The sequence below is a fragment of the Anopheles aquasalis genome, chromosome 2 (genome assembly GCF_943734665.1).
Source record: "Anopheles aquasalis chromosome 2, idAnoAquaMG_Q_19, whole genome shotgun sequence".
Taxonomy (NCBI): domain Eukaryota; kingdom Metazoa; phylum Arthropoda; class Insecta; order Diptera; family Culicidae; genus Anopheles; species Anopheles aquasalis.
In genome coordinates this window covers 37,657,501-37,672,500 of record NC_064877.1, presented here as the reverse complement: position 1 = coordinate 37,672,500, position 15,000 = coordinate 37,657,501, and the positions used below count along the sequence as shown (strand labels likewise).

Sequence of the window (15,000 nt, the reverse complement as noted above, 5' to 3'; positions counted from 1 at the left end):
ATTTTCAGCGCCCAGTCCTGTTGGGCTTAAGGGTTGCTAAAATGGGGTTTGCGTTCTGCTGCCGCACGCCCATGTTTGTATTTTGGTTAGGGGTTGAAGTTATCAGTTGTTGGTAAGGGGAAAAGCTATCGTAAAACACAACATACTATACAAGATTTAACGGTAACAAGCAAAGAAGTAAAAAACTGATTCTATCGATGAAGAGTACGCTAATGGAAATGAATGGATAAGTTTAATTGGAAATGTTTGATGAGGTATAAGATTAAGAACGCCAAAATGTCAGTTTTCCCGCCACAATCTATCTCTAATTGTTATCATCGAAGGTCAAATTTTTGGAAATGTAGCTAAATAAAGTTGTGTACAACCACATGGTATGGCTATCATTATGAATGGATTTAATGAGCTTTAAACATCTAATCCTACGGCGAATGAATGAAAATCCACCTGAAAGAAAATAGATATTGCGTTCAGCCATAAACCTATACGTCCATCCGCATTCTTATGAATCAATGAGCATAACTTCCGCCTGGGGAGCTATTTTAAGATCTCTGGTGCCAGTGGTGTCGCGCCTGAACCGCGATTCAATCGTGTCTTCCACGTCCTCCCCGAGGCCGCTGAAGTGGTCCACGTTGATTCATACAATGAACTCATGCAATAAAACGGTAGCACCATAAAGTCCTAGCGATGGAAGCGACGAAAAAAAGGAACAAACCACCAAAATGGTGGTAAACATCGGAAAGCCCAAGTCTAGCGGGCCACTAGAGGGCTAGAAAGAGAGAGAGAGAGAGGCAGGGAACGGCGAAGCGAGCCAACTCATGAGGAATGTCCGGGTCCCGGGGATCAGCGACTAATCTAGCAGCGAGCACGTGGCTTTATCCTGTAGCAGCCGTCGCCACCCCTAGGAAAGATGCGTCCTGTAACGCAAACATATGGTAGCGCTGACGAAGGTACCTTGATAGCAGCTGACGATCGGTCCACTGCTGGCTGCTGAGGTGGAGCAAAGGGCCGAAGAGCTGGTGGTGCTGGTTGCGCTTCCCGTTCCGCTCCCCGATGGCCCTGTGCCCCCTACCGTAAGATTCTTAATCGAGCTGAAGAGAAAACTCATGTCAGGAGCTGGGCTGGGACCGCCGGTGCCCGTTGGTTCCGTGCGTGGAAGGACTGATCGGCACTGATTGGTACTGACGGTTGGAGTGGCGCTCGTGGCCACGAACGGCCGCGTGGAAGTGGCTAGTGGTCCTTAACAGTGGAGCACCATAATTCATGGTGCTCGTAAATTCCATTCCTACTACCCACGGTGGCTGCTGTCGCTCGCATGGGCGTACCGGGGGCTCATGTTCATTGGCGTGCTCGAGTTTCGGGAGTTAGACAGGTCGTCGCTGTTTGACCGACCAGCTACCGACCATCTCAACGATTGTTGCACTCTGGGCGAGCATGGGGGAACGCAGGAGAAGAAACAAAAATTGTAATAAACGTTGCCGAACGATGCTACACGCGCTGCTGCTTCATTTGATCTTCGCTTTCGGTGGATGAATGAGCATTTGAAATGTTTTGGATGGAAGAGGAGGGCATTTGGAAATACGAGCAAATCGTTTTTGGAGATGGTTACTGTCTTGGCCAATAGGCAGGGATGGTGGATTTTGCAGGTATAATCAATTCATGGTAAAAGCCAACGCCACTCCGCCAGCCTGCCACTGATAGATGATTGATGGAGCGCGTAATGAATACTGGAATGTTGTTATTGCACAATATGAACTCTAGGAAATTTGATTCATTTCCTTTTTGGGAGGAACAGATACAAAGTAGAGAGGAAGGAAGATGCGAAACATAAAAAAAACTTATTATATACCATACGGGGCGTAGAAATGTTTTTGATCCAATTCTCACGCACTTCTTCCCTTTCACCGACGAGAATGATTAACCGGATTATAAAGTGTTGAATCGCAATTACACTCTCAGGATAATTAGAAATTAATTGCAATGCTGCGAAGCGCCCACTCTCCTAGCTACAGTTTGCTGTCAATTTCACGGTCGAGCACTGGTACATATTTCAACTTTCAACCGTGTCAGCAAAGAGGATCGCTAACATGGTTTGTGCGAGTTCGCGTTCGAGTTGTGTTTCATTTTTGTTTTCATTTAATTGTCAAACCACAGAGCCTTCCGGTGGTGCCATTCACCGAACCGACCACTTCACACCGGGTGCGCTGTTGTTCGGTTTGTGTCGCATGGGGGTGGGAAAATGTATTTCCAGTTCGCTTTCCACGTGTCATTTCCATTCCACAGTGCCTGCGAAACCCATACACGCCCACCAACCGGGCGTTACTCAATTTGCGACTGCAAAAGACATCTGACGCGCAGCGGGTATTAGATGTTTGTGTTGTTGGTGAAACTTTTTTGCTGCTCTCGTTACATTCGTGACGATTCGTTCGTCCCCGTTTTGGTGCTTTTGTTTTTCAACCGTTTTTCACCGTCCACGGGAAATCAGGCGCAAAGTTTGTTTTTATCATTCTTTTTGCTTCTGGTAGGAAAGCCACAGGGACCAACGTTACGATGTGATGCAATTGTCAGCAACACATCAGGCTTCGGTTGGCGTGACAAATGTGTTAACGACGTATCGGTGCGGCTGAACCGTTGTTTGGTGGTGATCGATCAAAGTGATTTTACCTGATTGTTGGATTACAATAGAAATCCTCAAGCATTAGTAGATTTCGCGAAGATTGACATGTTACATTAGCGGATTGCAAAAAAATGAATAGAAATCTTTCATTGCAATAAATATCAATGTTTTACAGAGTTAACAGCAGTGGAAACGGGTTTTTTGAGCTATATTTAAATATTGTATGGTTTGAAAAGCAAACTAATGTTGAAATTGGCGAAATATTATTTTTTAAATGACAGTTTTATGCAATCATTTCATTAAATCCGTTTTCATTTAATGCTGTAAGCAGATCCTGACAAGAAGCCAATTAAAACCGAAAAAGGGAATCGATTATTGGATCCTTTGTAACAAGTAGCCCTTGTCGGTGGAAATAATCATCTCCCTCTGCTACAGAAACAATAAAAAATGCTATTTACGATTGAACGACTTCATTCCGGTGAAACTTCTCTCACCTATTGTGCAGCATCGTTAGATCTGATGTTTATCTTTCTTCACCAACCAACTCCATCGGCAGCCAATCGATGATGTTAACGATCCCTTTGTGGGTTTTTAGAAATAGACTGTCAATTGAAAGGGTATGCTGCTAATGTAATGCATTTGTTTTGCTAGATCGCTTCGGATCTTATTACGCAAACACATTTGGCGGCACTGATTGGCGCCAGGGAGTGACATTGTTGGAGTGATAAAATGCACAACATAAAGGGGGAAAAGGTCGTAACCGGCATCCCGTGTGGATGAATATTAAACAACTTGAAAAGGTCACGTGGACTAGCAGCCTTGAGCGGTCGAGAGCGGTGCGTGGAACGTCCATGAAGAAGCCAATAAAGACACACCAAGGGCTGGTATGTTCGTGGAAAACGCGGACAAACAACTACGGCCAGCAAAGTCATAGGCAGGATCGAAATGTGAGCCTACGAAAAAGGTAATTAAACATCCTTCAGCCGACGACAATCGTGTCGATGTTTATCGCGACCAGGGCCAGGTGTGGGCGCGACGAATTCAGTTATCCAACGGCAGGCGGTTGTTTCCGGCGCAGAGAGTTCAAAACCGGACGAAGCGCATTGTGACGCAAATCAGTTTTCTCCGGGGGCCGGATACAAGTCCGTTGTCCGTAGCAACAGGAGCACTTCCGACTTTATCTCTACCTACGGGACGGGGGGTTTTTTTATGGTTAGTTGCTACATACAGAGCACTTTGCTTGAAACCAAAACCAAGGACCAAGCAATCGTTGTGGGGAATTCAATTAAAAGTATTTCTCGCCGTTTTGCATGGTGAGAGCGGGAGTAGAGCATAAGCAGCATAAGCTCTACACGGCCTGTATCGATCACGGAGGAATTTTGCTGGTATAAAATACTTGCAACGCAATTGATCCGTTTAACAACAAAGGACTGTAGGTGTTTCGCCAGCCAATGAACAAATTTAATAATTTATGGTCTAACATTTTGAAGCAAACAGCAGTTTTTCGATTAATTAATTTAATTAAGTCGAATGTGTCCGTTGTAAGAATGGAAAAGCTAGACACCAGGGTTCTGGAGAGTATGTTCCCATGCCACCTCTCGTAAGATTATTTTTTAAATTATCATTAGATAAAACCGTCCCTCTCAGACCTATGTACGGGTTAGAGGTGGGACTCATCATCATCATCATCATCATCATCATCATCATTAAGTGTTTTTTTAGACACAATATTTATTGTCCAATACTCTTCCATTACCCTTTTTTAACTAAAAAGTAGTCACTTGAACAAAACATCATATCACCGTTTAGTTAAATTGAAATTGACGAGCGAGTTCGGTTGTCGCAATCGCTCTAACACGGCAGTCAACGAGGAAAACATAATCCTCTTGAACTTTTTATTTGATTTTCATCCGTAATCCTTCGCTCTGCTTAATCGCCATTACCGCTGTAACGGAAGCTGCGCTCATCCCAATTATGGCGTGAGGCAATTATTGCTACTCGCTGCCAGTGCTTTCCGGTCGCCGCTGGTCGCAGGGAAATTCAGCATTAACTTCCTGCTTCAGGGAAACGATTTACTGGTTGTTCGGGCATAATGAGTTAGCGTTCAGTGCGATCGTTTTTTTTTGCTGGACCTCTAACATCGGTTTTTATCTCGTCCGATGCTACATCCATCCGGCATCCGTTCCGATGACGGGGAAAGCACGGCTCATGGGAAGCTTCAGCAAGTGAAATGGTAAATGGCGTGCGATGAACATGATCTCAATTTCCCGATAGAAATCCATCGCTGACATCGCGATGCCAGAGCGGAGCGATGCGGTGCGGGAGTGCTACAAGTGTACCTTCCTAATAGAGTGCCGGTGTTGGCCATATCATTCTGTACAGTGACAGCAACCGATCGACCTGCAGCGGCATTCAATTTTATCGTGTTCCACCCCTTTACATCCCCTGGCCCCGACCGGGCCCCTGACATGTGACATAGTCGGCCGGCCGGTCGGTCGGAAGCGATGCTTGCAACCGAGTTGACGCTAGGAAACAGGCATGGAAATGAAAAACCGTGGCGTCGTGGTGTGGCGTATGTCAGAATGCAATAGTGCCGAGGGTGCCCGGCAGAGCCGAGTCGAGGACAGTCCGCGTGAATCATCTGGGCCCGTTTCGGAACGGCCCGCAGTGTGGTAGACAATGAGGCAGACAGATCGGTTATTGCCATGCTGTCTAGCCACACGGCGTACTGGTGTACTGGTACGCTACGGATTATTGATTTTTCCCCCTTTTCGCTTGCTATTGCCCTACGCTGCACATCCGCTATCACGAGTTCTTCCGTGAGTCTGGGGCGCGTTTTGTAAACCGCTTAAAAGACGTTTAGAGTTTATCTGAATTTATGCCGTTGTGAGTGGTATGTTGGTCTTCGCAGCTAAGAGCGGTGCTCGTTAGAGCAATCTGTGATCGGGCTAATGGTCTAGAGCAAAAGCAATTAATCCGTGTGGGCAGGGTGGCGCAGATAGCGCAGGTGGTAATCGAGCAATAGTAGCTTTCAGTGCCACCACTTTTGGATATGTTTAGAACTGAAGAGAGAGAGAGAAAGAGCGAGTTAAGAAGCAGCAGTATCTCGATTAGCTGCGAGGCAGTTGGTTGTAATTTTCCTGACAATATTAATATGCATTTCAAATGTGACTGTGTGCCAGCGCAGTGGAGAAGGTAACCTAATATGATAACCAACGAGGACACTCTTAAGGATGATGCTTAGTGTTCGTATATTAACAATGCTATTATTAATCGCAACTTATTATCAAAAGAAATATTTTCCACTTTCGACAAGTAGTTCAATAGCATCCTGTGTATAGCTGATTATAATATTTAAAATAATATAGTGTTGGTTGGTAGCAAAAATAAAGCGACCCAAGCTGTGTGGCTTCCCGAGAAACGGCTGGCCGAAGGAACGTAGGAAAAACCCTTGAGCAAACAAAAGAAAAGGAATACTTTCCAAAGGTGAACGGAAACCTAAACCTTGACATACAAACGAAATTAGATATCGCCTACACACCTCATTTGGAACCCCCCCCCCCCCCCCAACCTCCCCTTTTCTCCCCTCTGGTCGACGACGAAACGTAATCATCACCCATGAGTATGAAAATGTGTGAGTGCGCGTGGGACTGAGAATGTGATTAATACTTGTACCATTCATAATCGTTGCTGGTCAGAATCGGGGTCGGATTGTTTCACTAGCGCACCGCTGGCGGTCTACACAGCAACCCTTCGCTTGAAGACGACGACGTTATGATCCTATCCGTTGGCTACCGGCTTGGTGTCACCAGTCCTCCTTGCGAACACGCGTGCAGCATAGTACGTGGGGTGGGCGGACGTCTGATTGAGCGGAACGAACCGAAATCGTCTGGCTGCCCGATTTGTTGAATGAATTTTGGTCAATTAGGATAGCCTACAACGTCGCAGGACCTTTGCAACAGCATCATTGGCATCATGATCATGGCCTTTTGGCATTTGGTGGATGAACGACGCGTTGTCTCAATAACACTTCACTGAATGGCCTTCTTTGTATCGACTTTCAGCGAACGGCTACTCAAGATAAACCATTTTGCCACTGCAATCTAATCTACGACCCTAGTATACGCTGTTGGTCAGTTAAATGCATTTCCACTCATAAAAGCCACACTACCGATGGGCTCGAACGAACACACATATACGCCATCCGCAACGAATTGGTCGAGCAGCGAAAGGATTGATGCAGACGATGATGATGATGCGGACGGAACACTGCACTTTGGCATCAACCCATGTTGCGGTTAGCTTCACCTCGAGTGCCGCTGGTTGGTCGGTGTCTCCAAACTTCTTGGCTTGCGCTCACCTAGGCGGTCAACATGTTGGCCAACGTTACGGAACCACTAGAACTGGAACTGCTGCAGCCCCTGTTAGTAGCCACCACAAGCACTTACACATCCACCAAATGTATACAATACAACAAACACTAGCATCGTGCTAGTTCCTCTGGAGCATAGATCGTGGTGCTTCAACTAGAATCGTTTGATTCACACTTTGCGCCGAGTGAATTGTAAATGTAGCATCGAGAAATAACTGTTTTTATGAAAACGTTAGCGCAACTGCTCTGCTTTTGGTACGCTGCGGTGCAGTGGTTAAAGCTCTATTATACGCTGTGTTTATCACTAACACAAACGACGAGAAATCGCATTTCATTCTATTTCCACCTCGTTTAGAATGCCCGCTGTGCGATGGCACACGAGAGGCCCTGGGGTAAAGTGGAAAATCCATGGAAATGTCATGGAAAATAGCTCCATTACAACCTTTTTGGGATCGAAATAAACGAACACTCCCTACACACAGCTGTCACGACGCGAAACGTAACCAAAATTTGAAGCAATGCTGGTAGTATTTTAATGTATTCTTTTTGTTCTATGCAACCGACGTGACGATCGATGAAAGTTCTATGGTTGTTACAAGGCTACGGCCTTACACGTTACACTGATTTATCACTTGCACCCGGTCGCCCATATCCTTTTTTTTTCCACTGTACTGGCCGCCAGCCTCAGAATGCTCTAGATTCTTTCGCTGCGTGGCATGTCAATTCCTTGCGATTTAGATGTGGCCTCCGTTATGGAAGCTAGGAACAATTAGATGTACGGATTACGTAGCACTTGAGCAGCAGTACTTTCGCCTGGAAGGAACGTTCTTTCGACTCGTCGTTTGTGAGCCCATTCAAGGTATTCCAACGTATTGTGTAATGCTTCGGTTGTGACGACGACCACTATAATCCCGGTTAAAGGTGTTACCTTTAACTTTCAATTCAGGCTCACTTGGTTGTAACACCTTTTTTTCTACTGTCGACGCGTCGCTTCGTTTGGCATACTAGCTACAATCGATGTCGTACGGAGACTGAAGGAATGACACCCGAAAAGCCATTTTCCGTCGTTGCTGTGGCGGAGACACGATGGAACTACAATAGGATTTCCCCTCCATAAACATAATTGCGTTTTTCTCACACGTGACTGGTGAACATTTTGTCTCACTGCTCACCACCTCAACGCTGCTGTGCTTTCCGGGTGGGTTGCGTTTTGTTTTGGTGAGAAAATCCGTCACCAGTTGTCAAGCATGGCTTTTCCTGTGCTTGGAAAATTCGGCACATGCGCATGTTGCACGTGGAACAATCGTGCGCTAGTGATAACACAACAACATAGCGATAGTGTTGATGCTAGTGTTAGTAGGTCTGTTTTGACAGTCTATCATCTGTTTGCAGTACAGGATCCTTTCATAGGTGGTGGCGGCAGGAGACTGGAATTGAAAGTTATTTACCTTCTTTTCTATTTACTCCCTTCGTTCATATGTCTTATGATGAGAAGCAGAGAGAGCTGGAAAGTAAGTCATAGAAAAGAAACTGATAGGGATCAGAGGTTTAAAAAACACATATTTTTGACGATTACTTAATATGAAAATTTAAAAACCGATGAACAAGGGACAGTTTGTAATTATTGGCATGAAGTAATGTGGTGCAGAAATATGTTTGTTTGTGAGAAAACATTTTTGTATTTTTTTTTGTTATACTAAAAAAAATAATGATTGTTTTTCAATTATGGCATTACAGTAACTGGGAAGAAACCAATGATTCTTTTCCAAAAATGTTCTTAGTTTCAAAATAAATTTAACGAAGGGAAGTTATGAAATATGTAATCTATCACTACTCGTTTGAGTGCTCCTTAACGACGTAGTAAGATAAGATAAATCGTACCATTTTGAGTCGTATGATTATTTGCAAAATATTCGGTGGAGCATAAAACAATTACAAAGTTGATAATTGATTTATGCTCCGCGAACATTTTGCAAATATTCATACGAACTCAAAATTGCTGTATGCATACCTTGTTTTATAGTAGAATGAATTTGAAGTAATGGCAAACACCTCACACCGTGATTTGCCATGCCTTTTCTTGGTGTCGAACGTTCTCGCAATTTCCAAACGTTTTCATTATCATTAGCGGTATCAAAAGTTTTCAAATTGAACAGGACATAAAGCGCAGTTACCATGGTTTCAACTTGAAGCGTTGTTTTTGTTTTGTCAAATCTAGGTAAACATAGCACGGTTGTACGGATACCGGTGGGGCACAGTTGGTGGGTGATTCCTTCATATGCCCACGCCAGCGGAACGTAGCGTATAAAAAGCGGTCAGCGGATACCGTGGCGATCAGTCAATTGTTGTCGTGCTCGAGGCAAGGTGTGTGTATTTTAGACCGTTTCCAGTTGTGAAATTAAATGTGGTGGGAAATGGATAGTGAAAATCAGAAAGCGAGCGAACAGGACATGAGCACCGTGGATATCTACAAGGGGTTGTCCTTGCCAAAGCGTATCGAAAGTCCCTGTAAGTGTTTATTTGGTGGCTTCGCCTGTGATACTAATAGAGAGAAAAAAACTCCTATCCTACTCTGCACTATTTCATTTGCAGACCAATTCACTGGTTATGGATCGCAGCAAGACGGCCGTAATCCTATTTATCGAACCTCGAACTCTGCCTACGGTTATTACCCTCCATGTCCGCATACCGTACCGCACAAGTGAGCCAACGCGTCATTTCGTTGCATCTGCAGCATTACTAGATTGCGGTTCATTTCACTTCATTTCATTTCATTACATGATTTTATGATTTTCCATCATTTAGGTACTTTCCTAAATCGCAAAAGTTCACGGGCCACCTCTACGAATGCGGAATGTTCCGGAACTATTCGCTTAACACTGCCGTCGATCGTCCTTACTGTAAATACAACGAATAGTTGCAACGGCCCACTTGCATTTGTAATTCCGGCACCCCATGGCTTGATCGAATAAACAAAATTATTTAGCTTAACAGAACCACCCGTGTCATATTCTATTCGTCCAGGTGAATATTACTCGTGACTATATTGCTATGTATGTTGCATGAAGTGAGGTAGTTGGACACCTTTTTGGTGCTGCTAATCTCTGGTAACTGGGTGTTAGGTTTTGTGCAAATTATGGATGTTGTGTGCCAGGAAGGATTCTAAGCGACTTAACATAGATTTTTTGTCTTTAGCGCCGTTTGTGATCCACTGTGAACTCCTAACCCGATTTGATTAAAGATTGTAATGAACTCAACCCAAATGCCTGTTGGTCAAGCAAAAGGCACACAAAAAGCATTCGAATGGCTGTTATCTTGGCACGCTGGTGATGGGGGGAATTTTTTGGCACATGATTCACGACCATAGCGTAAAGTGCCAAACAATTGGCTTTTTTTTGCGCTAAAGGAATTCTTCTTGAACTGTCGTAGAAGATCAACGAATCGGAATTGTTTTGATTTATCAACGTAAATGTAACAAACAAAGAGCGGTTTGAAAAACGTCGTATCGTGAATGACACTGAGTCCCTTAATATTTTAAAGTGGCTTCACCAAAAGCGATCTATGAAAAATTGATGCCCATCCAGTTTGTTGTTATTATTGTTTTTTTTTTTAATTATGAATAACTATTTAAAAAAAAAATGTCATCTATGAGTATCTATTGGTACTAATTATTTAAGCGCGGCATTTTTAGTTCGAGTGATTCAGCAGTGGAGCTATCATGTTTCAAATCACGGTTTCAGCAAATGGCATTCTCGATAAAACGAACCCTCAATGTGCCTATTCGGCGATGAGTTGACTTAATAACTTCCCGAAAAAGAGCGGTAAATGCGCCCAGCTGCTGCGTCTTATCAATCAAGTGGGGCCACTGCATACTTGGGGCAAATTATGATAGCATTGCTACTGTGTGGCAACAGGCGGAAACACGCACATGGTTCATCAAGCAGAAAGTACGCAATGCCCACAATCATCATCATACATGTGCTGGACCGAGTCATTTCCGCTGAGGGCGGGTTCTGCGTAGTTTGATTTAGTATAAAACAGCCTCCCAAACTGCTTGGAGGTACAGTTCAGATCAATTCTCCAGTTCACGAAGACCCTATTACTTCGAGATGAAGCTAAGTGTGTGCTTAATAATGTGTTGTGTATTTGTGCATGCAAAGGCAACCGATAGTCCTAGAAGGGGGGACATACCCTTGCAAACGACTCTGGAAATATTGCTCGAAAAATTAGAGAACATTGAAGAGGAATTGTTGGCGCTTCGCGTTGAACAGGACGAGCAGTGGAAGCAAACGACAAGCAACAAGGCGTATTACGAGAAAACCTTCAGTAATATCCAGTGGGCTGTACAACGCATGGAAGATCGACTAGAAAAGGACGTCGCTCGAAATATGACTGTATTGCAAGATCAATCGCAACTGATATGGGAGGCGCAGACCACGTGCGCCAACGATCGGGATCAGTTGTGTTTAAAATTGTTAAACTGCGCAACGCAGAGCTACCAATCTTCGTACAAACTGCAGAATGAAGCGAGTTTCATCAATAATGCATCACACCGTGAGCGAGAAAGTAACTCAACAACACCGGGAATGCTAACAACGTCAGAAACAAAATCAGCAAAAACTACCACTGCCTCTATTACAACAATAAGCCCACCATCAACAAGTACCACTCCAATAACGACTACTCAAACAACAACGCAGAGAGCAACCACGAAAATAACAACGACAACACCAGCAGCTACACCGAAACCTATACAAAGTAATTTTATATCGTGCAAGGATGTAGAATCCAAACGTTTGGGAGTGTACCTTATCAGTTTGTGCAACGATAGTGTACCGGTGCAAGCGTTTTGTGAGCAAGTGGAATTTGGTGGGGGCTGGCTTGTAGTGCAATATCGTTTTAACTGGTCGGTAGATTTTTACCGGAACTGGGCCGAGTACAGAGACGGGTTTGGTGACATGGGAAATGAATTTTGGTTCGGTATGGAGAAAATTCACCAGATAACGTCAGCTCGCCCCCATGAGTTAATAATCGAGATGAAAGACTTTAGGGGCACCTATGGCTATGCCCATTACGATCGGTTCGATCTAGGAAGTGAGCTCGAGCAGTACAGGTTAACGTTAGGCAACTACAGTGGAACCGCGGGTGATTGTATGGAGCCTAGCAGGGATATGAAATTTTCAACTAAGGATCGAGATAATGATCCGAGTAGTGCTCACTGTGCTCAAGAGAGCATGTTTACCTGGTGGCATTTTGATTGTACGAAAATAATTGTTAGTAACCTATCAATATATCAGTATCTTTTCAACAACGAATATCGTGGATTGAAATACTCCAGGATGATGATTCGTGAATTATAATCAATTCGAACTAATAGGAAATAAAGATGCACTCAACGCTAAGTATACAGAAAAAGTATTTGAAATGTGAACATAGTGATTTATCTCCGCAAGATAACCGACACAAGTTCTTTACTTGCATTTTGGTTTAACCAAATTTATGCTTCGCATTGTTTTTTTTTCTGTTGGTTCGCGGCACTGATGGTTAAAGGAATAGAAATTAAAAATCATAAAAAGAGAAACAAATGGGGTTTCCACATGTAAGCCTAAGCTTGATATCAGTGGTCAACGGCACTACACCTACAACAGGCGAACTTTTTGATGGCTCATCTTCTCCAACCCCGCTAATCTTCGATTCTACGATCTATACAACGCATCAACCTTTAGTGGTTTGTGATCAAAGTGTATAATTAAAACTATTAACACATGGAAAACACGTTGAGTGAATCCTAATGGATGAGTGTTAAGGGCAGTATATAGCAATTAAGCAGTAAATGGTTTTTACTCTGTTTCGTATAACAGTGCAACCAATACGCAACACCAGTTCAGTCAAGGAAATGAAAGCTACAGCGTGGTTGATCGCGATGCTAATCGTTACTATAGAGGTGGAAGCTGAAAGCAACAGAATGAAAGAAGTCGTTCAATATGTGGCAAATCTAACACATTTCCAAAAGGTTCAGCACTATGGGACGTTCGTTTGTTGGCTGCTGCAGACCAGTGGGGATCTCGAGCCAAATATGCTTAGTCGATCGTTGGCGCAACAGTTATCCAACAGTGAAGAGGTAGTTCTCATTCAGTCAGACATGCGATCATCGTATAGCTCCGCATATCCTCCTCCAAACATGGTGACAGTGTTCGCCGATCAACTTGATGACAACGTTAATGCCACCGTGGTCGACTAGTGGTTGAGTGGAATTCCCTTAGACTCTCTGGTAGTGCTCATCTTTAGACTAACGAAAGAAGCGCATACAGAGTTGATTGCAAATGGTTTGTCATCCCGCAATCTGCTAAACCTAGTGATGATAGCGTTCAACGAGGATGTAATGTTTAGCTTCATGTACCTGCCTCTCCGGTTGATAAGACACACGGGATATCCTCGCTTTGATGATTTGCTCTACGATCGCATAACAACGTTAGTGGAAGTAGAAGTGAAAGGGGCATACGTCAAGGATGCATTTACTATGCAAATGAATGGTATAGTTGGAGAGGATATCAGATTGTTTCAGCTGTTCTTCAGACGTCTTGGCATCCCTTTCTCGTTGCAAATGCTTAATTGTCAACCGTTGGAACACTTCATGGATTGTGTGAATCGTCAGAATGAGCCGTTCCTGTTGCTGAATCATTTGGCTCTCATAACTTACGAGAAAGAATTTGTCGACACAATCGAAATGTCGAATTTTTTTTTATTCGCTCATCGTGGTCGGTTCCTTTCATTCGCTGAGATCTGGTTAAAGCCATTCGATTGGAGCGTATGGTTCGTTCTCGCAATCATTTGCTTCGCATCATACCTGATGCACTCTGTTGCGCCTAAAACGATCGGAAACAATCTGTTTCTGTTGGCACTGACTGGTTTGGAGAAGCGGAAGCTGCGTCTATCAGGACGATTGGAAAAGCTCATAGCGGCAGCCCTGCTCGTGTTGATTTTCCAGATGAAATGTGCGTACGAGACGAAAATCATATCGTACATGATCGATCCTCCATCGGAACCGAATCCAAGGACGATCGACGATCTACAGCGGCGGAACATTACGGTATTATTGAATAACAAAGCCATGAATCTATCATTCGTGCAAACGAAGTTTGATATCATTCTAGAGGAAAATTATGGTGAAAATTATTTCAGCTCTACAAACACAGCATATTTTATTCATGAAACTTTAGCAGACATTGTCAGTATGGATAAATTTAACATGGATCCGAAGAGTGGAAAGCCTAGATTTGTGGTTGTCCAAGATTATATCTTTACCAATATGGCGTTCTTTAATTTCAATCAGGTTCCACTTCTCAAAAAAAGATTTGCAAGGTTCCAGCGGACCATTTTTGAAGCAGGATTGAAACAGCACTGGAGGTCAACCGTCAATCGATTTTTGATGAAGTTTCAACTTGCGCAATATCACGACATGACAAGAGGACGGCAGGAATTGGTAGTTGAATCGGAGAAACTTTGGCTAATTTTGCAGCTTGTCTCGATTATGTGGTCCATAGCGGGAGTTGCTTTTTTGTTTGAAATAAGCTTTGTAAAGATCCATAAGCGCTGGTTAGCAAAGAAGAAAACATAAGGAGAATCATTTGGCACCGGTAAGATTCCTGAAGAGATCATCCTGGTTGGATCGAACGATGAGGTGGACAAATAGAGTGGGAGAAAAAGGCGCTAGGGTAATACTAGTAGCGCGATCTTTCGTGTCCAGAAACGATATCGGGCTGCATGTTGTGCGAAAGTTGCGCAAGCTAGTTCACTCAACTGAGAAGCGCTTCTTGGCAAGAAGTCAAAACTAAGACAAAGGCGAAGATCATGTATCTAAAACATAATAAACTAACGGTGTTGTCATTTCTAACCTTAAAATAAAGTACACTTTTTTCCCAACATTTTTTTATCAAAAAGTGAAAAAAATCATTAATTCTTCGAATAAAACTATTATGACTCGTCAAATGCACTTACATAACCCGCGCAATCG

The 15,000-nt window shown here is 43.6% G+C and overlaps 2 protein-coding genes across 2 annotated transcripts in view; one reads left to right on the top strand and one right to left on the bottom strand.

Moving 5' to 3' along the window:
• The window catches only part of LOC126581437 (uncharacterized), a 10,361-nt gene extending 9,256 nt beyond the window's left edge, over window positions 1-1,105 (bottom strand). The window contains exon 1 of the mRNA XM_050245096.1: window positions 952-1,105. Coding sequence (XP_050101053.1) covers window positions 952-1,105 — 154 coding nt within the window. The remainder of the gene's footprint in view (window positions 1-951) is intronic.
• Window positions 1,106-9,323: 8,218 nt separating this feature from the next.
• On the top strand, window positions 9,324-9,915 carry LOC126569734 (piercer of microtubule wall 1 protein). The gene is made up of 3 exons (XM_050227023.1): window positions 9,324-9,494; window positions 9,579-9,687; window positions 9,792-9,915. The coding sequence occupies exons 1-3, from the start codon at window positions 9,389-9,391 to the stop codon at window positions 9,901-9,903; spliced, it is 327 nt and encodes a 108-aa protein (XP_050082980.1). The 5' UTR covers window positions 9,324-9,388; the 3' UTR covers window positions 9,904-9,915.
• Window positions 9,916-15,000: the final 5,085 nt, after the last annotated feature.

Coding starts and splice junctions, on each gene's coding strand:
- LOC126569734 (XM_050227023.1), top strand. CDS start 9,389: ATGTGGTGGGAAATGGATAGTGAAAATCAGAAAGCGAGCGAACAGGAC. Junction 9,495..9,578: donor AAAGCGTATCGAAAGTCCCT/GTAAGTGTTTAT, acceptor TTTCATTTGCAG/ACCAATTCACTGGTTATGGA. Junction 9,688..9,791: donor CCGCATACCGTACCGCACAA/GTGAGCCAACGC, acceptor TCCATCATTTAG/GTACTTTCCTAAATCGCAAA.